Source organism: Tachysurus vachellii, chromosome 1 (genome assembly GCF_030014155.1).
Source record: "Tachysurus vachellii isolate PV-2020 chromosome 1, HZAU_Pvac_v1, whole genome shotgun sequence".
Lineage (NCBI taxonomy): Eukaryota > Metazoa > Chordata > Actinopteri > Siluriformes > Bagridae > Tachysurus > Tachysurus vachellii.
In genome coordinates, this window is record NC_083460.1 from 12,976,086 (window position 1) to 12,998,130 (window position 22,045).

General features: G+C 38.3%; 2 protein-coding genes and 1 non-coding gene across 3 annotated transcripts; 1 reads left to right on the forward strand and 2 right to left on the reverse strand.

Annotated features, from left to right (window-relative positions):
- Positions 1–14,083: 14,083 nt before the first annotated feature.
- Positions 14,084–18,153, reverse strand: rpl7 (ribosomal protein L7). The gene is made up of 7 exons (XM_060873312.1): positions 18,000–18,153; positions 17,090–17,417; positions 16,807–16,973; positions 16,381–16,518; positions 16,090–16,199; positions 15,184–15,394; positions 14,084–14,132 (listed from the first exon to the last, which is right to left on the reverse strand). Exons 1-6 carry the CDS (start codon positions 18,011–18,013, stop codon positions 15,186–15,188), a joined length of 966 nt encoding a protein of 321 aa, XP_060729295.1. The 5' UTR covers positions 18,014–18,153; the 3' UTR covers positions 14,084–14,132; positions 15,184–15,185.
- On the reverse strand, positions 16,582–16,664 carry LOC132857238 (small nucleolar SNORD12/SNORD106). The gene has a single exon (XR_009649514.1). It is a non-coding gene; the product is annotated as a small nucleolar SNORD12/SNORD106 (small nucleolar RNA).
- Positions 18,154–19,005: 852 nt separating the features above from the next.
- On the forward strand, positions 19,006–21,442 carry rdh10b (retinol dehydrogenase 10b). The gene is made up of 6 exons (XM_060873308.1): positions 19,006–19,523; positions 19,770–20,008; positions 20,094–20,192; positions 20,278–20,423; positions 20,822–20,953; positions 21,274–21,442. The coding sequence occupies exons 1-6, from the start codon at positions 19,238–19,240 to the stop codon at positions 21,395–21,397; spliced, it is 1,026 nt and encodes a 341-aa protein (XP_060729291.1). The 5' UTR covers positions 19,006–19,237; the 3' UTR covers positions 21,398–21,442.
- Positions 21,443–22,045: the final 603 nt, after the last annotated feature.

Here is a 22,045-nt window from a genome sequence, read left to right on the forward strand (position 1 = left end):
GGATTGATGTGGCAAAAATAGTGATCAACAGCTGCTCTCTCTCTCTCTCTCTTACTCACACTCTCTCTCTCTCACACTCACTCTCTCTCTCTCACTCACTCACTCTCTCACTCACTCTCTCACTCTCTCTCTCTCACTCACTCACTCTGTCACTAACAGTCGGCTTCTTTCCATCACTGAACAGTAGTCAACTAATGATTCCAATGAGCAGCAGCATTATATATATCGGTGCCAAAACGAACTACTTTGTTAACAACTTACATAATCTACTAATCTGTGTGATTTTTTTTACTTGCTATATAATGTACTGGCGTCGCTCAGGTTAAATTTGCAAACCAGCTAACTGTATTAGCAATATTCATTCATTCATTCATTCATTCATTCATTCATTCATTCATTCAAAGGTAAAGGTATCTTAATTCTTTATTTTTCTTCTTAATGTCTCTATACACATTTAATAATAATGAGAGCAAGTCTATGAGACAAGAAGATGAAGATGAAAGAAATGTTTCGGTGTCAGACATCAAGGTCGAGCTCAGAGTCATCTACAGCATGAGGCAGCGAAAAACCTCAGCCTTGTCACCGTGCAGCCACAGCCTCACAATTCAGACACACTGCCTTGTTTTTTTTAAACTGTGTAAAATCACACAAACACACACGCACTGCATGGCAGCGGGAAGAGATCAAGGATCAGGAAGATGGTCACAGGATTAATTATTGCTTAATGGATCTTTTAACTGAGTCTCACTGTGATTTGTGGCAGGATGAAAACCCTGCAAAAGCAGAGTTACTGTGATGCCTCTTTTTTCATTTATAAGTACATCAAATGTTGTGGAACGTCGACAAAACTTTTGTTACTGAGAGAGAGTGTGTATGTGTGTGTGAGAGAGAGAGAGAGAGCAAGCGAGAGAGAACAATAGTCCCTAGTTGATGTACTTATATATAGTAAAAAAAAAAAAAAAAAAAGGAGTCACAATAACTCTGATTTCCCAGGGTTTTAACCCTAAAGTTTACCTCCAGCTCTGACATTGAAGACTCCTTTCATAATCTGTTTAACGCGTGTTGTACACGTCCCTGTGAACGATGTTGCTATAGAACGATAATTAATGAGAGCGAGTGCATGAATATAAAGCTGTGCTACAATCAGAGCTGCCGTTAAAGAGAATGAATCAACACCTGACCACTAATCTGAGTAGGTGTGGAGTTTTTATGCCTAATGCTCGAACAATTCTGCATTTCTCAGAGAAAGTGATCATTTCTGCTGTGTGATTTTATCTCTCTGAAGCTAAACGTCCTTGCCGAAGTACAGAGCTCTGAGCAATGAGAGTAATGAAGTCAGACTGCACACAGATTGCAACTGTCACCTTCACAGTCAACTCCACCACCTGCTCCTGCGGCTGCTCCACTGCTCTGGACATTCAGCACATTTTTCACCTTTACCTCGGAGAAATTCTGAAGTGAGGTAGGTTTAAACTGATGCCCCTCATTAGCCCTGATTTTCTGCTCCACACCGCCCCTCGCCCTGACCCACCCAAACCACACAAAGTGCCCTTAGAGGAAGATCTATGGCTCAGAGGGTCAAAGCTGCACGTCCGAGCTCACCTGCTACGAGCCATCAGGTCCTCAACAACCCATCACCCTAAGGGTTCAGTGCTCTTTCTGTAACAGCACCCCTTACAGGAAATACAGAGCAGCTGGAGTTTTGAAACATCTTCCATCACCTTCAGCCAAGGCAGCAGATTCTTATGGATCTTAGAGGTGTGTACAAAACAACACACAACCAAACACAGGAGGAGCAAATGAAATGGTGCTGGTGCAGTCAAAAAGATATTCAAGAGTTACAGCTTGATTTTAAAAAGTACATTTACTTCAGGTTTATTTCTTCATCCTTTTTAGTGTGTTAATATTTAGTTATACACAGTGATGTAGTTACAAAAATCCCACCAGCATATTCCTCAAAATACAAAGATGTGATGGTGGATTTTATTTTCATGACATCTCCTATCACACACACCTACTGTATATAGACAGATATATTGATAGATAACGAGAGAGAGAGAGAGAGAGAGAGAGAGAGAGAAAACAAACAAGTGCTAATGTAGTGTAATGTAACCCTAACCTGATTAAGATGCCAAATCTGAAGCACCTTGTCACTGATGCCATGATTAAAAAAAATGTTCAAGACATGTTTCAAAAAAGATTCTTCATCAGTTCTGCTGAATTCTGAAAATCCCAGGCCTCAGTAATGCACCCTTTATCTCTTTTAAAGTCCATCAGCTGAGGAAATAAGCAATAAGCAAAAAAACCCCAAATAAAGCACAATCAGAGGTTTCTCCAATCTTCTCAGGTTCTTCATCAGGTTTACTGAAAAGTGGGAGAATCTGCAGTGAAAAGCTCCTGAGATGTGTGAAGTAACACCTCTGAGGTGTGATATAGTCTCCTTGGAGGTGAATTAGGCTTGTGGCTAAAATCAGAAGTAAAAATATGAAGACTGAACCATATCATCATCATCCTCATCCTCATCAGTTCTTTTTCCTCATGTGCACGGTTGATTTTATCGTCACGGTTAATTCTCTATCAAAGTCATCAATAATGTTTGCTGTGGCGATAAGCTGATACTCGCCCTGCAGATAACACAAAAGAAAACAGTAATGTAGTCAGTATCATTTACTGATGTTACTGTAAACAACTGTAAACAACTGTAAAAGACATACAACTTACATTTGGTGTAAAGTACGGATTTATGGTGAACGGAATCGTCTCGTGGATTCTTTCTGTAACAGAAAAGTGAACCGATTTAAATCTTACAGCTGTAGTAAAGAGAGAAATCCTAGAAGATGTTGAGAAGGGACATACCTCCTTTAATCAGGTCACATATCCTGAAATCCTCACACGACTCCAGTGGCTTGTACAGTGTGAACAATGTTTCATTTTTATACAGAACGCTCAGATGCCATCCCAGCTGTACCATCGTAAACACTGAGCAATAACACATCCAGGAGCTAAGCTAAGCTAAATCAGGTTGAGCATGGCCTTAGTGACTACACATTCATCAACAATGAGAAAAATAATATTGCATATAATACTGCAGCAATAAAAGTCTTTGAAAACTAATATTCACAAAACGTAGCTACCAGTTTGAATTACACAGGATGCCAATTACAGAATAACTAGCAAACTTAGTTGTTATAATAGCATGGTGAGAACTTTAGCTACTGCTTAACGTTTATGATACAATAATTAACTGAATTTTAGCTAGAATGCAAATCTTTGGTTGTAATTGCATAATTAAGTAACATTAAAGGTGGGGTGCACAATGTTTGAAAGCCAATGTTGACATTTGAAATCACCAAAACAAACACGCCCCTAACCCAAATGGATGTCACCCCTGTATTTATAGCTCTGCCCCACACATAGATACATAACCCAGGCAACTATCATGGTGGAATCTGCTGGGGCAGCTGGCCTAGGGGATATTTTTATCAATAAATGAACAAAATGAGTAATACTATGGTAATACAAATGTGTTTTTGTAGTACTGTGTGTTGTACCATGAAAGGTTTAGCTCCATTTCACACGGAAGACGTTCAGTTCTCTCCAGCGCTGGAAAGCTGATTCTATATTAACACTAGGGTTAATTTTGTCAGACGAGACGAGACGAAATATGTTCGTCAACAATCTTTTTTTTCATGACTAAGACGAGACGATGACAAGACTGCACCACTGTCCAAAAACGCTGACTAAGACTAAATTAACATGCATTATTGTTGACGAAAAAAAAAGACGAGGCGAAAATGTTTTGTATAAAATAAAAACTAAGATAAAATCTCACTTCATTTTCGTCTACAATTGTCTCTGCTTTTTCATCAGCTGTTACGCCTTTAAAATATTCAGAACGAGTTCGCGGCTTCGCGCTGTTTAGTGTTTGTGTAGAAAGAATTTGTCCACACGCCGCTCAAAAAAAAAATAATCCTGAGCGCAAGTCCACCGTCTAGTCAGGCTTTTTGTGTTAAATTGTATTTCCTGTCGCTGCGCAGGCTCTTTTATTGTACATGACAGCTTATGTCCCGATGACCGGTCTTTTGCATTACGATTAAAAGCAGTATCAATAAAGTAAAAAATGTGATGTTCAGTCAAGTTCGAGTGAAACATATGTGAAACACTTTTTTTACTGTTTGTCATGTTTATCAGTAATAATCTCAGTAATAATGTGTTATTTTAAAAAAAGACTACAAGTTTTTTGACTAAAACTAGACAAAAATGAAAAGACTTTTAGTCGACTAAAACTTGACTAAGATACCTTGAATTTTCTTTTGACTAAAACGACGAGACTTTTAGTCGACTAAAACTTGACTAACAAAAAAAGATATGTGAATGACTAAATATGACTAAAACTAACAAGGACATTTGGCACAAGACTAAGACTAAGACTAAATTAAAAATAGGTGACGAAATTAACACTAATTAACACAGGTCCTTGTCTTACCTTAAGCCTTTTTTCGCTTTTCGTTTTTATCCGCCATGTCAATGTTTCAATTGCTTTCTGCTAATGTCAGACGTGCACTGAACTAAGTTTGTTTAAGTTTGTAAGTCTAAAATTTGTTATTTTCTTAGCAAATTTCTTCAGCTAATAAAGTTAAATACTGTTGATAAGGTAGTACAGGTGCTAAGCGTTAGCAGTCGAGACTAGCTAACATTGCTAAATCAGCACATATGCACACTTTCTGTTGACTTTTTTTTTAAATATATATATTTTTATTTATTTTGAGGTTTAAACAGCATGTTTTGTTTGTATCAAGTAAGACATTTTAACGTGTGGTTTCAGCGGACTTTACACAGCGGACTCTGTGAGTGAAAACGTCACACTTACGGGGCATTCCTGTGTAGGTCAAAGTGAATTTCTTCTCTTCAGTGGAACAGTCTGACATTTCCACTGACGTTAAAACCACTGGACCTGAAAGCAGTTTTACTTCTTTAGAGCTTGAAATGTAACCATAAAGTTACATTTATGTAACCATAAAGCTCTGAGTTATATTTTATTTATTTTGTAAAAAAATCTAATTGATTTTTTGTTACATTTAAAAATTCAGTCATAATCAAAATATTCAGATAATATAACCTTGCAAAAAAGACTGTTTTGAATTATTATTATTATTATTATTATTATTATTATTAAATCTGAAAACTGTTTCCAAGTAACAGAACAAGAAAATATATTTCCTCTGTTTTCAATGAATCATTATGTTTTGTGTAACAATTTTTCACAATGAATTAAAAATAAATAAATAAATAAATAAATAAATAAATATCTGGCTGAAGATTTGGCTTCATGTACATATTTTTAATAAACGGTTTTATTTATAAACGCTGATATTTAGTTTATAGATATATAATATATGAATATTATACATTTAATATATACATATTAAGATCTATCTATAAACATGATGTTGTGTATAAATCTCAACTGCCCTCTTACCCTCATATTCCCACCACACTGTCAGGGAGTCTGAAGAACACAGAAGCTGCTGTTCCGCGAAACCCGTCAAATTTAAGCACAGAGCTACTGTTATAGCAAGTCTGAGACAAGTTGAAGTACACCAGAGCATCATGAACAAGTTATGTCACTTTATAAGCACAAGAAGTTCAAAATGAAGTGCAGTAAGCATATGACTGTGAACACGCTTTTATTCTGGTTGTGTGTTAAACTGGTTTTTCTGTAAATACTGGAAATGAAAAACAGAGAAGCGTCTGTGGGGAAAAAGAGAAGTGTTGTGTATGTGTGGTGTAGTGGGGGAAAAAAACAAAATACACAATACACATTTGCAGGAAGCTTTAAAGGTCTGTTCAGTCAAGTCAGCAAACGGACAGAGGATCATCACACGCCATGTTGTTGTACAAGGGCTATGTGTATTTCCCTGAGGAACCTTTTCAGCCTCAATGAATATAATAAATGTTTTCCAACATGAAGAATGCTGCAAATGATGGTTGCAAATGGATGCAAATTTCCTTTAGCATCAACAATATACAGGTTTTTACGGAAATTTTATGGATATTTTGCATTTGTGAAAAAAATAGTTCATCTAAATTTCCTTTTAAATAAACACACACAATACAAACACATACAGCAAAAAGAAGCATTCAGATGTTCTTGAAGGGTTCTGTGGATCATTTTTTACATGCTAAAAGGTTTAAAATTCAGTCGGAAAGTAGAATCAATCAGTTCTATGGACACAGAACTCAATGCTTCCCAGAGGTACAAACCACAGACCACTTAAAGGTTCTTCATTTGAAAAGTTCAAACAGTTCTCTGTGATCCCTCGAGGGTTCTTCCGTTTTCTCTCTGTGGCAATACTACAGGTCTAGACAGATCTATACAATATTGTGCTTCTCCATAGTTTTTAAACTAAAAACCTTAAATATCCATTGAATGCTGTAAAGAGCCCTTTCATATGGCTTTGTGTAATAAATATTATGAAAATGTCCTGTAGAATTTCAGCCTAAGAAACCCAGGCCCACTGAACCTAAAGAACCTAAGAAGCCTGACATGATATGAACTGGTAAAAATGAGAATGAGGCTCAGTGAAGCTCAGAGTCTCAGTAGTTCCAGCTCTGGTCTGAAGAAACACAGGGTTCTATGACACCTTTACATGATGAAACAAGTTTTTCTCAGCTGTTCCTCACCTGAATGGTTGCATTTATAGAGATATTTATTTCACGTTCCAAGTTGTCGATGATGCTCAGATGGCCTTGAACGCGATATTCTCCCTGTGGGAGAATCGCAAGACATTGAGTTTAAATCAGTGACATAAACACTGAGTTTAATCAGTGACATGAACACTCCATACCGTTGCAAAAGTTTTTGTACAACGTTCTGAATGCATACTGGTCAGTGCTATCTGTGTTTTTTGTCTTGTAGTGTTTTGTATTGTCTGACTGCATTGTCTTTTGTCTTGCACTATTTGCACTAGGTTGCACATGTTGCACTTAATGTGGCTAGGACAATTTACTTTCAGTCCGTAGATCTGTCTTGTTCTATGTAGCTCTGTCTTGTTCTATGTAGCACTATGGTCCTGGAGGAATGTTGTTTCATCTCATTATGTACTGCACCAGCTATACATATGGTTGAAATGACAATAATGACTTAAGTTGAAGTTCACACGCAGGACTCACCTCCGGAAAGTTAAAAGGGTTTATAGGCAGTGACAAGGTCTCAGTGAGTGTTTCTGGAACAGAGCAGCCACATCATTAAACTACTGTGGTGAAAGAGTAAATGTAAATAAGCTCCTGTTCAAGATACTCTATAGTTTTTATACCTCCTTTAACGATGTTGCAGATTTTTAAATCTGTACACGGAACTGCAGGCTGTGAAAACTCAACCCACAGCTGATTCCGGTAATAACAGGTAATGGTGTATCCAGCACGTGCGACCGAGAACTCTGGAGGATAAAAAACAAGTAGATTATCCAAAGTCAGCTGGCAACCATGGGAACACAAACTTTTGCTCTCAAATGTACTTACAGTAATAAAGTGAAAATTAGGTGAAAATGTCTTACTTGTAACGAGCGTGTAGTTAGCATTTATTACATCCATCCCATTACTGCAGGGTTCAGTGCTTACGGTGAAGTGATACAGCGGCCCTGAGGAATGAAGCCATCCACATGATAAAGTTTATTAAAGAAAGAGAGAGAGAGAGAGAGAGAGAGAGAGAGAGAGAGAGAGAGAGAGAGAGAGAGATCCATTGCTTTTTCTAAAACATCACATTTATTTTGGTTGAAAATTATAATGAAATATTTATTTTAAATAAATATGATTTTCAAATCAGAATTAAATTCATTTTTATTGTAAACATGTTTATGTATTTGCCTAAATGATAAATTCATCATGTGTTCATATGATTTTAGCTTAATTTTTTTTTTTTGATGCTGAAAACAAACATCAGAACGGGATAAAACGGGGAAATAAGTTTTAAATAAATATAATTTTTACTAATATTTTGGTAAAGGGTTTAGTCAATCATTTATTTTTTTTCTCTTTTAGAATAATAGGAATTCATTCTTTTTTAAACTAAATGTTCATTATATAACAATAGATGTTACTAATTAACAACCTCATTGTGAAATGAAGCTAAACAACCCAAAATATCTTTACTATGGTTCCAATACTTTCAGAGCTATGGTAAATTCATCACCATGAGATAAGCACAAGGTAAAGAACACTATTACTAATAAAGAATATTTCTTAGAAATATCAAAATTCAAATTACACACATACATACACACACACACACGAAATACAATTGTACTTACCCTCATATTCCCACCACACGGTCATTGAGTCTGAGGAACACAAAAGCTGCTGTTCTGCAGAATTTGTCACAGTTAAACACAGAGCTACTGTTACAGCCAGTCTGAGACAATTTGAAGTACACCACAGCATCATGAGCACATTATGTTCCTTTTCAAGGACAAGACATTCAAACTTAAATGATGCCGCTGCTTCCAATCAAAACCTCCGACTCCAACCCAACATGTAAATGCCACGCTGCTTTTGTTTTCCCTTTTTTGGCAAAATGTAATGAGGGGAAATGTTTTTAAAGGAACTGTTTGATTGACTTTAGAGAACTGCTGGGTTCAAGGTGAAACTGCAGGAAAACACAAAAATGCTTCTGTTATATTTGGTATGTATATATTCACGTTGCCAAAGCCATAGTTTCTTATTTCAGTTTGAATTTTGTTCTCAAATTTATTGTGAATCAGTAACACGTTTGGTGACATTCTTAATAAATTAACTTGATTTTTTTTTTTTTAAATAAATCAACTGAAAGTACAAACTTCTATAATAAACAGATTTTTTGTCAAGTTACAAAACCCCTTAGCTCAAACTCACAGCTTAATTGTATCATTCAAAACTATTAACAAACACCAGAGGGCAAAAAACCAAACAAACAAACAAACAAACAAATAACTTCACTAACATCACACAACCATTGAAACTCAGCACTGAGGCATTTTCTGCTTTTGTTCACTAGATGGCGCTGTGTTTTACATGCTCTCACTCACTCACTCACTCATTTTCTACTGCTTATCCGAACTACCTCGGGTCACGGGGAGCCTGTGCCTATCTCAGGTGTCATCGGGCATCAAGGCAGGATACACCCTGGACGGAGTGCCAACCCATCGCAGGGCACACACACACACTCACTCATTCACTCACGCAATCACACACTACGGACAATTTTCCAGAGATGCCAATCAACCTACCATGCATGTCTTTGGACCAGGGGAGGAAACCGGAGTACCTGGAGGAAACCCCCGAGGCACGGGGAGATCATGCAAACTCCACACACACAAGGCAGAGGAGGGAATCGAACCCCCAACCCTGGAGGTGTGAGGCAAACGTGTTTACCACTAAGCCACCGTGCTCCAATATATTGTTCAACTTGTTCTGGAACAAAAATATCAAATGTCACAGAAAATACCATAAAGACACAAGATAAACAAATCATTCATCAAAATCAGCAAATCTTACACATGAACTCTATTACTGGAATAATACTAATTATAATTATTTATCAATCCACTAATTTTAGTTCATTGGAGTGGCTTGCATTATCATAGCTCATACACAGAAAAAGCTTCTGTTTGGTACATCAAAGTCTTTACACATTTCTTTTTGCTGCACTTTACCGATGTTCCCTAAAGTTTTAGCGACATGCAAACAGAAAACAAAGACATGTTCAAAGAGGGGTTTTGATTAAACGAGTGTACACGTGGGTAAACGAGCGCCACATAATGAAGCTATGGGAAAATTTAGTGGAAGCAAGACTAAAAAAGTGGATATTTGTGAGCAGCAGTATGGCTTCATGCCCAGAACGAGCACTACTGATGCAATTTTTGCTCTGAGAAAGTTAATGGAGAAGTACAGAGATGCCTGACAGCATGCCGAGAAAGGAGCTATGGTACTGTATGAGGATGTCAGGAGTGGCAGAGCAGTAGATAACAGTAGTTGAGGATATGTATGAGAGGAAGTATGACAGCAGTGAGATGTGCTGTAGGTCAGACAGAGGAGTTCAAGCTGGAGGTGGGGATACATCAAGGATCGGCTCTGAGTCCCCTCTTGTTTGCTATGGTGATGGACAGGTGATGATATAGATGATGTCAGGCAAGAATCTCCATGGACAGTGATGTTTGTGACATTGTGACCTGTAGTAAGAGTAGACAGAAGGTGGAGGAACACCTGTAATGGTGGAGGTCTGCTCTGGAAAGAAGAGGAATGTAAGTCAGTAGTAATAAGACAGAATACATGTGTATGAACGAGACAGAGTGAGGTTACAGGGGGCTGAGGTAAAGAAGGTGCAGGAGTTTAAGGTATTTGGGGTGTGATGGGGAGTGTGGAAAAGAGGACGCGAGTACATACGGTAAGGAGTGGGTGGAGAAAAGTGTCAGGAGTGTTGTGAGAGAAGAGTGTCAGCAAGAATCAAAGGAATGGTGTACAAGACAGCAGTGAGAGCAGCTCTGCTGTATGGGTTAGAGACAGTAGCAGTGAGGAAAAGACGTGAGGCAGAGATGGAGGTAGCAGAGATGAGGATGCTGAGCTTTTCTTTAATAGTGACGAGGATGGACAGGATTAGGAAAGAGCACATCAGAGGGACAGCTCAGGTTGGCTGTTTTGGGGACAAGGTCAGAGAGGGTTGATTGAGATGGTTTGGACATGTACAGGAGGAGGGAGATGGCTATATTGGTATAATGATGTTGGAGATGAAGCTGCCAGGTAAAAGGGTCAAAAGGAAGGCCAAAGATGTGTTAAAGGATGACGAAGTTAATTAGTGTGAGAGTAGAGGTTGCCGATGATAGAGTTAGGTGAAAACAGATGATTCCCTGTGGCGACCCCTAAAGGGAAAATCTGAAAGTAGGAGATACATGGGTGTAAATTATTCTCATTTCGGTGTCACATTTAACTAATGATGGTTACAACTGTTTGTCGAGCCGTTTATGCTATATTAACCTGAAGTGTCTAAACCTGAATTTCAACTAATTTTACTACCTCCCCTCCTTAATATCTCATGATAACGCTAGTCTAAATGAAATCACTAAACTATGGCACAAAGCTTAGGTTTTGCCTTGAAATAGTTCACCTTTTGGTGTCTTTACATTGCCCGAGCATTCTGTTAGCTGACATTATGGCAATCAGCTAAATATCTATTAATTAACCACTAATATTAAAAGCTCACGTTACAGCACACGTTTCCTCCCATTGCCAGACGTTAAACCAAAAAATAAAAATGATTGTAGTACAAAGCAAAGCAGTTTAAAATCTTGAACTGGCACATTCAATATTGACTTAAGATATTCCAATATATCGAAAGAATATGTTTTGATGAATTTATACGTGATCTACAGACAGGTTACAAGTCTGGGACTGATCATAAGATCAGAGCTCCCTTTATTGCATTTAAACTGTAGACAAAGTTAAACAATAAAAGCTGACATATTTCAGTATTTCTCTACCTGTCTCTCTGCTCGTTTCAAGACAGATCAAAGCAGCTGAAAAGGAAATCAAATAAAAACATGGAGAAACATTTATTGAATATGGATTTAGAAAAGCGATGGTGAATAATGTTGAATATAGAGGAGGAATAATCTCTTGCGTGGCGGCCTGGGCTTTGCACTGGGCTGGTTCCATGCTACACGCCATGCTTTTTTAATGCATTATACACTAAGTTGACAAACATATCATGATTATAACAATGAAAGCAGCCATACTTATTTAAAACACACACTCACACACACACACACACAAAGACAGGGTAAGCATGGCATGTGTGGGACGGCTGGGGGTGGGTATGAATTTTTGGACCCTGAACCCTGCAGCACCTCACCTTGATAGCCTGTTGCAATATGACGCTGGCAGGAGTCTATCTTATGCCATGGCCATGAGGGTTATCAGAGGCAGCTTTATAATACCTTATCATTAATAGCTGTATCAATATTACCATTATTAATAATATTAGTACTATTATTATTATCATTACTATTAATGGCTGTATCAGCATTATTGCTATTACTACTATTTTTATTTGTCCTCTTCCTGGTTCTTTAACCTCCCCCTCATTGCAGGTGAAATGAGTATATTTGTAAATGTTTATCATTACTACGTCTGCTAATACTATTACTATTTGTGACATTTCTTATTGATATTGTCACCTTCCTCATACCCCATTTTCCAGGTTTTGTTAAAATTATTTTGTGTGATACTATCATTATTTAATTAGTTTTTTCCTCTATGATATATATATATATTTTAAACTCTTATGTCTGTTCTTGTTACTTCCCTACATGCTCCTTTATTCATATATCTCCACTCCCACACAGTTACACTTACACACACGTTTTGTTTTGTTGGTCTTTGTATTTTGCATCTTATTTCTCTTCTATAAATATTGTAATTGTTTGCATAATAATAATAATAAAAAAAGAAGAGGAATAATCCAGCTCCTTGACGTTTTGAAAAGCTGCATCAAGAAATAAAATCTTAGAGTTTTAGGTGAAATAAACCTGAATCCCAGCTCATGGTGGGGTCCTGTGTGATGTCTGTCCATTTACATCTTCAGGAATTTCCCCTAAAACACAAACGTCTGAACTAGAATAAACCTGGTCCTTTTTTTTAATACAGTGGTGTGAAAAAAAGCGTTCTTTTTTTGCACGTTTGTCATTTTGCACTTTAATGTTTCAGATCAAACAAACTTAAAAGATAACAAGTAAACACAACATGCAGTTTTTAAATGAAGGTTTTTAATTATTAAAGGAAAACAAAATCCAAACCCACATAGCCCTGTGTGAAAAACTGTTTGCCCCCCTAAACAACTCATCCAAGACTTCACAAAAAAAAACCCCACATCATCCATAGAACTGCAGGCCTCACTTGCTTCAGTTAAGGTCAGTGTTCATAAGTCCACCATAAAAGACTGGGCAAAAATGGCCTACATGGCAGAGTTCCAATACAAAAACTGCTGCTGAGCAAAAAGAACCAAGGCTCGTCTCAGTTTTGGCAGAAAACATCTTGATGATCCCCAAGACTTTTGGGGATAATACGCTGTGGACTGACGAGACAAAATTTTAACATTTTGGAAGGCGTATCCCCCATTACATCTGGTGTATAAAAAAAACCCACCACATTTCAGAAAAAAGAACATTATACCAACAGTAAAATATGGTGGTGGTAGTGTGATGGTCTGGGGGCTCTTATGCTGCTTCAGGACCTGGAAGAGTTGCTGTGATTAATGGAACCATGAATTCTGCTGTCTACCAAAGAATCCTTAAGGAAATTGTGTAGCCATCTGTTCGTGACCTCAAGCTGAAATGAACTTGGGTTCTGCAGCAGGACAATGATCCAAAACACACCAGCAATCCACCTCCAAATTGTTGAAGAAAAACAAAATGAAGACTTTGGAGTGGCCGAGTCAAAGTCCTGACCTGAATCCTATTGAGATGCAGTGGCATGACCTTAAAACGGCAGTTCTTGCTCGAAAACCCTCCAATGTGGCTGAATTACAACAATTCTGCAAAGACGAGTGGACCAAAATTCCTCCACAGTGCTGTAACAGACTCATTGCAAGTTATCGCAAACACTTGATTGCAGTTCTTGCTGCTAAGGGTGGTCCAGCCATTTATTAGGTTATGGGGCAAACGCACTCACACAGGGCCATGTAGGACTGCATTTTGTTTTCCCTTAAAAATAAAACCCTTAATTTAAAAATTGCATGTTGTTTGCACTTGGGTTATTTTTGACTAATATTTAAATTTGTTTGATGATCTGAAACAAAGTGTGAAACATGCAAAAAAAAAAAAATTCAGAAAGGGGGAAAACTTTCACACAACTGTATACACCCCTGTTTCTCTTTAAGTGATCAGAAAACAGAATCAAACCTTTACAGATAAGGGAAAATCTTAATTTGATTCAAAATTTTAGCTTAATCAAGCATCAGCTACATCCACTAGATGGAGACACAATAATTGAAATAAAGTCCGTTAACACCTGGTCCCAGCACCACAAACATGAAATAAGGACAGAAGAGACTGTGTGTGTATTAAACATTTATTTTCCATAAACCAAAAGATGTCCTAGTACACCTGAAAAGAAAAGAAAAGAAAAAGTTAGCTATATAATAATTCTATAGACAAAGAACAATTAATACACAAATTAAACCTCAAGCTTAAAGTAAAAAAATAAAAAGTTCATGACTTTTAAACAAAGATAAATAAAATCTTAATTTTTTAAAACATACTTTACACAGAAATTTATGTGGAAAAACTTTAGAAATATTTATTTAGAAAGTTCTATAAACTGAACAGCAGCATTTATTTACTAAAGAGCAGCTGCAGAACCTTCATTAAAATGACTCTTAGGGCCTTTTTACACCTGGTCACTTCATGTGTTTTCTCTGATCCGATAGCTATCTGATTTGTTAAAACTGCTCCATTTACATTAGGCCACATAAATGCGTCTTTGCGAATCGGATATAAATCCGATCTTTCTACTCCCAACCAAAACGCAAATACATTTTACCTCATTTCCAGGGTAATTGAAATGGAACATGTTTTGGTGTATACGGTTTTCAGAATCCAATCAAAAAGAAGAAGAAAAACCTACGATGGTTATGCTACAAAAAACAGTATTTACATTTATTTGTTTCTGGTGCGATGCACGACTCGTGAGTCACTTGTGAGTGACGTACTTCCATTTCGGAGGAGTATAGTGCTGATGTACGTGGCTTGAACAACCACATTCATTTACATCCGTCCAGTTTCATCTGAAATGTGTCCCAGACCACCTCCTGAAGTCGTTTGAGTGATCGGATTTATATCAGTCTCAAAAAAGTTTCGGAGGGCATTTAGGCCTGGTCTTTTTACGATCGGATAGCTATCCGATCACAGAAAACGCATGAAGTGACCAGGTGTAAAAACCCCCTTAAATGTGCCGAGATGTTGAGTGTGGGACATTATAAATTAACACTTAATATTAAAAGGGCTCTACCGTAATTGGAGAAAGTTTTAGACTGTTACACAAATCTCTGAAATACTTAATACCAATCCTCATCACTAATACTAAATTATTTACAATGCAGTTGGTCAGTGTTAAAGCAGCAAGCACACTCCTCTTAGTCCCCCCAGGCTTGCTCACCTTTAGTTCATCCTCCTGATAAGTCTGTTGATCTGGTCCTCTCGGTTCCCGGCATCTCCTCCCTCCACAAAGTGTGTGGTCTTCTTGTTCATGCCACCGCGAGGAGATGAGAGCTTGAAAGGCCACATGAAGTTGTTGGCAGCTTTGAAGTTTCTGCCAACAGTGTAGATCGTGTGGATCAGATCTTCCATGCAGATGATTCCATTGGTGCCTGGAGAAAAAAGTGCTGCTTTAAAAACTGTACAAACTAAATTAGAACTGTAATTGTGATACCAACAAGACTTACTCTAATCGATACAATTAATATTATAATCAAATCAGCTATCCATAAACTCATCTCCCATCTATTCAGTGTTTCTACTTTTTAGTGTTTATTAAACATCAACATAGAATGATAACAGATACGGTGACCAACAATAAAGAGAAGGAAATTCAGTCACAAATTAAGTTCCCAATGGCCCAAGTTCAGAAATGTGATTAATATTAAAACACTGGCAACTACAGCTGCTTTTATGAAATTACTTCTCAGCTATTACCTGAAATCTTTAAATATATAGATGTTGGTGATGGTCCAGATTACGATACAGTTCTCCAGCTGACATAAGCTGAAAGAACAGCTTCTTTCCATTTTACATCAGTGTAAAAGCCTGACTATGCAGCACTGGGGACCAATCCCCCAATCAACACTGTTCCTGATGACCAGTCACTCATCACCACACTGTTTGCCCAACTGAAAATCTTGCCTCAGGCACCTTAATCTGTAGATTGACATACTAATTTCCATAATGCATAAATTAAAATGTAAATTGAAGATTGTTTTGAGCATGCCTTAGCGGTGTTCCTCTGAAAAGAGTTGACAACGCCATCCGCATCATTTTCAGAGTATCTGTGTAGTGTGATATTTACCAAGGTTCTTCTCGATGAGTGAGTTGTCAGTCAAAGGAATGCGCTGCTTTCTGATCTTGCCAAATCCGCGCTTGTAGATGAGCTCACGCACAGACTTCAGGTTGGGGTAACTAATGGGCAAAACACAGGTCACCTGTTACACTAGAGCATGTCACATCTCAGACATCCAGTTTAAATCACCTGAGAGATCCCCTTTAAGGAATTCCTACATTTAGTGTACTCTAAGCAATCTAACCAAATATACCGTACAAAAAAAATAAAGAAATGTAGAAAAAACAGAATTGTGGTCACCCCCAGGCAATATAGGGCTCGGCGATGCGCAGCATGTTGATGGAGGCCTTGTTGAGCTTGACAAAGACACCGTTAAAGATCTGGCGCAGACGCAACAGCTGCAGAACCTTTCGCACTTTAGGGCTCACGCCATTGATACTGCGAAGGAAACACACGATTAACACTTGCTCATTTAGACTATATTTAAATATAAACTGTGATGTGGTTTCAGTGAGACTGGCTAAATAGCTGAGGAATCACCACGGTCGATAAGACGGGGAAAAAAGTGATGCATCATTAACCACTGTTACAGCATGGAACACTCCACCCAAAACTCACGGAACACTATTGTTTTAGTCCTTTAAAGTCACTCTTAAAGCAGATCAAGTCTGGGTGAAATGTTCCTCATAAGCAAAATCGTAACCTCCTGTAGAGGTAAACCCTCACCCTCTGATCCTGATAACGAAGGCCAGTTTGGGCTCAGCGGGGACGTAGAAGTTTCCGGCTTTACGGGCCATACGGTTCATGCGGATCTCGCTCCTGTACATTTGCCGGTACTCTTTATGGTAAGCCTGTGCTCTCGAGTAGATCAGGTTCCGGGTAATCCTGCGTTTCTGGTGGGTGGGAAACAGAGGAAAGGAGAGGGAGAGGGAAAGAGAGAGAGAGAGAGAGAGAGGTCAGAGCACCAATCAGGTGACACATTTCACAGACAACTTTATAATGCACAAACCTTCTTCTCGAGCTGCAGAGCCTTGACACGAGCCACCTTGGCAGCAGCAAAGCGCTTCCTCTTCTTCAAGAGACCTTCAGGGACTGATGGAATTTTTTTCCCCTTCACCAGTTTCTTCTCCTGTGTGTCCTTCTTGGTCTCATCCTTCTTAGCCGCGTCCTTTTTCTTAGTCGAAGTCACATCCTTTTTCTTGGTCGCAGTCGCGTCCTTTTTCTTAGTTGTGTCCTTTTTCTTGGTCGCAGTCGCGTCCTTTTTCTTGGTTGCGTCCTCCTTCTTCGGCGTCTCTTTCTTCTTCATCTCCTTGGTCTCCTTGGCCTCCTTCTTTTCTCTGGAAATAAAACACATATACCAGGTCAGAACAGAGATCAAACTAGTCCACAGCTCAGAAAATAAAACAAATACACAGTGTCAAATTTGAGACATTACAGGTAACTATTTACAGCTTTATAGCTAATCTTTCACTCCATTTTAACACTAAATGTAAGTTCATTCCATATTTCTGTATCATTGTATTCATTATAATTGTCCTTGCATTACTTTAACTTGTCTTTATTAACACACGGCTGAACAGCAACAAATCTGACAAACTGTAAAGTTGTGTACAAAATATATAATCCGATATATTACCAGTTATGCATCACCGACCTGGTGGATTACAATTAAAAACACTAACATTCACCTGAAGCCGCTTATAAGCTACAGGCCGGTTTACCATCACGTTGCTAATGCTACACAGACCCCGACATCATAAACATCAACTTTTACACAATTTATACACCGCATCTGCCACCAATATTAACATGAACGTGCACATGGGGGTTTAAACGTAATTCTCCATCGGAGTCTGACACAGAATAGACATCACAGACGCAGATGGAAGAAGATTTAAACGACAAGACAACCGACTTACGTTTCACCCGCCATTATACCCACGGTAAAAGAGGCTTTCACGCATGCGCACTGACGCCTTATAGGTCCACATACTTCCGGTATGTATTGGGTAGACTTTTATATCGCCTGACTGTTATGATCAAGAAGTATACTTTATTTACCAGCAAATGCTTTATTATTTATCCTTAAACACTGAAAAGCTTTGACTGCAATAAAAAAGGAATATGTTCATGTAAAGACACGTTAATTATTGGTGTCACGCTAAACTGGCATCAAGAAAACGCCAACTGATCTCAACACAATAGATCTAAATTAACAAGGAGTAGAATGACGTGTAAATCGTATATATTTGTCTGAACGCAACCAAGCATGGCAGCTAACTGGCTAACGCTAAGTTTGAATAAAAGTTAAACAAAAATATAATTCTAAATATTTTATATTATAATAATAATTATTATTATTGTTGTTATTATTGTTTTTATATATTATAAATTAGTAAAATATTAGTAAAATTATATATCCTCCTAGCATAATTGTGTGTCACAATCTGGAACGGGTGAACATAGACAACATTTGCTATTCAACTAGTAAATAATAAATAATCAATGTGATCGCAAATCTAATCGATTTCAGTCTTTAAAATGAGTTATAAAACATTTCTATTACCAGGGTTGCCATATTGAAATAATACACTTTAGTCTGAGAAGAAGCGTCTTCAAACGTAATCGGTTATTCAATTGGATTTCTCAGTGACACAATTTTATTAAATAAATTTACCTGTCGTTTTTCTACATATTTCCCAAATTGTTTTAAGTAAGAAAAGGGGTCGACTATTTCACCTTTAAAACATATGTTTGGCTTCCCACCCAAAGTACACTGTAGCTACTGTGAAGGTTTAATTATTATTTCTGCCTGTGAGAAGTTCTCCACTTTGTTAGAGACCGCACCGTTATTAATGTCGCCATAAACGATATGCAAAAGTCCAATCTGGCAACATCTCTCCTCACACATGTGGGATGGGATCGTTTGGAATTCCAGTGACGACATCAGCGTGACGAAATTTTCCCTCGGTCCTGTATTTATGTTAAGAGCAGAACGACGTGTGATGAGAAGTCAGATGTCTGTGTTGTGCAGGAGTTCAGCAGCTGATGGTGTAGTGGAGTGTATGTGAGAGACAGAGACAGAGACAGAGACAGAGAGAGACGCGACTTCAGATCAAACTTTTTACACAAACTTTGTCAGTTGTTGGTGCAGTCCATGAAGATGCACATCGCGGCGGAGTTTTGCGTGGTTTGCATGAAGGTACTGTGGTCGTTCGCGGCGGCGGCCGTACGGTGGCTCGTAAAGCCGCGAGAGAAGCGCGTGCACGGCCGCGTGTGCGTGATCACCGGGGCCGGAAGTGGACTGGGCCGCCTGTTCGCGCTGCACTTCGCCCGCAGAGGAGCCACGCTCGCGCTGTGGGACATCAACCGCGCCGCCAACGAGGAGACCGCAGAGCTCGTGCGGGAAATCTACCAAAAATACACAGACACCAGCAGCACCGGTAAGTTCACGGTTAACGGGAGATTTTATTTCTTTACCACAGATCTAAGAATCTGAGATAAAAAGAATATGACTGTAAGCTGATGTTCAATCTGAACTGTTTATTTAAGAGTTTTACACTTTATAAACATCAAATCCAGGACACAGACACTTTTTACACCCTTCTTATTATTATTATTATTATTATTATTATTATTATTATTATTATTATCATTATTACATGAAGTGAGTGATCACGTATCTGCAGGTTCAGAGGACAGCAGTGAGAAGTTCCAGCCCGTGTTTCAGCCCCGAGTTCACACGTACGTGTGTGATGTAAGTAAACGCGAGAGTGTGTATGCCACAGCCGAGCAGGTGAGGATCGAGGTGGGAGATGTCACGTTCCTCGTCAACAACGCCGGGGTGGTGTCAGGACATCACCTCCTGGAGTGTCCTGATGAACTGATCGAGAGGACCATGATGGTCAACTGCCATGCTCACTTCTGGGTCAGTAGTAGAAGTCTTTATCTTCATCTCTCAGCCTGCTTTCAATCAGACATCAATTAGTTAATCTGCTTTATGTGCTTCACAGACCACAAAAGCTTTTCTCCCTAAGATGCTGGAGTTAAACGAGGGACACATTGTGACCGTCGCCAGCTCTCTGGGTCTCTTTACCACAGCCGGGGTCGAGGTGTGTGTTTTACATCCTGATGTTTTCTGATGTAAATTAGTTACTTTCAGCAATCTAATTGGCTTTCTATTGTGTTTTGTCACAGGATTACTGCGCTAGCAAATTCGGGGCCATCGGCTTCCACGAGTCCTTGAGCCACGAGTTAAAGGCGGCTAACAAAGACGGGATCAAGATGACACTTGTGTGTCCCTTCCTGGTTGATACAGGGATGTTTAAAGGCTGTCAGATCAGGTTGGTCTCCGTTCAGTCAAGACGACACTCAGAACTTAGAGCCAAGTGCAAAGGTTTGTACCTCATTCGTTGCCACCTTTGTTGTGCTATGGGGTGCACAAACCTTTGCAGTGGTCTGTATATACAGCCAAAGTGTATTTAATGTTGTCTTTTTGGAAAAATCTACTTATTTATCATATAATAATTGATAATAATCACTATTAATATTGTAATCAATTATTATTATAATTAAACTATAATTAAAGCAGTAAGTTAAAAAAAGTTATATTAACATCTTGATATATTCATATGATACATTCATAATAACTTACAATGTATGATAAGAAATTAATTCTTTAGAATTTGGCTTGTTATACCTGTGTTATACGCAGTTGTTGATGTTCGGTTCTTCTGCACAGGAAGGAGATTGCACCATTTTTCCCACCGCTGAACCCGGAGCACTGTGTGGAGCGAGCCATGAGAGCCATTCTGACAGATCAGCCAATGGTCTGCACGCCACGTGCCATGTATGCTGTCACCTTCATGAAAACGTGAGTATCGTCTGCAGTGACACGTGATGTTCATAATAGAAAATACATCTGTACAAGTACAAACTCTATATTGAACTTCTCAAGGCATATAGTGATGTTAGGGGCTTTCAGGAATGCGATATTACATCATAAAATATAAAAGCCAATCAGGTTTAAGTATGCAAATGCATACTTTTAGTATTTTACTATTTAATAAAGACAAAATATAGAAATAACTGTAAGCCCATGGGATTGGAAACTCTTAAACTTCTGAACTGCGAAGATTCTACTTCCTCATGACGTTGTTGTTTTCTAACCTGCTGGTCATCTGTCTGTTGCAGGATTTTGCCATTCGACGCCATCGTGTGCATGTACCGCTTCCTTGGCGCTGATAAATGCATGTATTCCTTCTTGGCTCATCGGAAAGAATCCACCAACAACAACGAGTCGAAAATCAGCATGTAGTCACTCCGGTGTCCTGTATATATCTCTGCACTCTTATTTGGAGCATGATGATTAATTAAATGATTAATTGCCTGATCACTTAATCTTCTACAGATTTGAGATCTGCCCATGCTCTATTTTTATGTCCTGATAGCTGTCTAGATTTAAAAAAAAAAAAAGAAAGTAAAAATCTCAAGGCAAAATTTGCATTATTTAATACAAGAACCAGTCAGATCTCAGTATCCAAAAGAAACCCCGTTTTTTTTGTGATCACTCTTTAAAATGCGATATTATAAACTGATGGTCTAATGTTCTCATTATGGGACATTTTAACGGTAGATAAATAAACTTACAGCACCAGCCGCACAGAATTATGGGATATCCTCCTCCAAGCAGGACACATGCTTCTAATCTTTCCATTAAATGTCGTCTGGAAGATTTAAGCTGCTATTTGAACAGGACAGACATAAGAAACAGTAATTCTGTGTTAATGATCAGCACACGTCTGTATGAAGATTCTGATTCTGAGTACTGCAGTACGTTACTGTAACCATGCACAGAATCTATATTTATAGCATTATTTTTCATTTCTATTTTTGTTCTTTTTAATTTCACAGCGTGACTAAATGTGGCTTCTGAACGAAGCTTTGTTACTTTAGATGTTGTTAT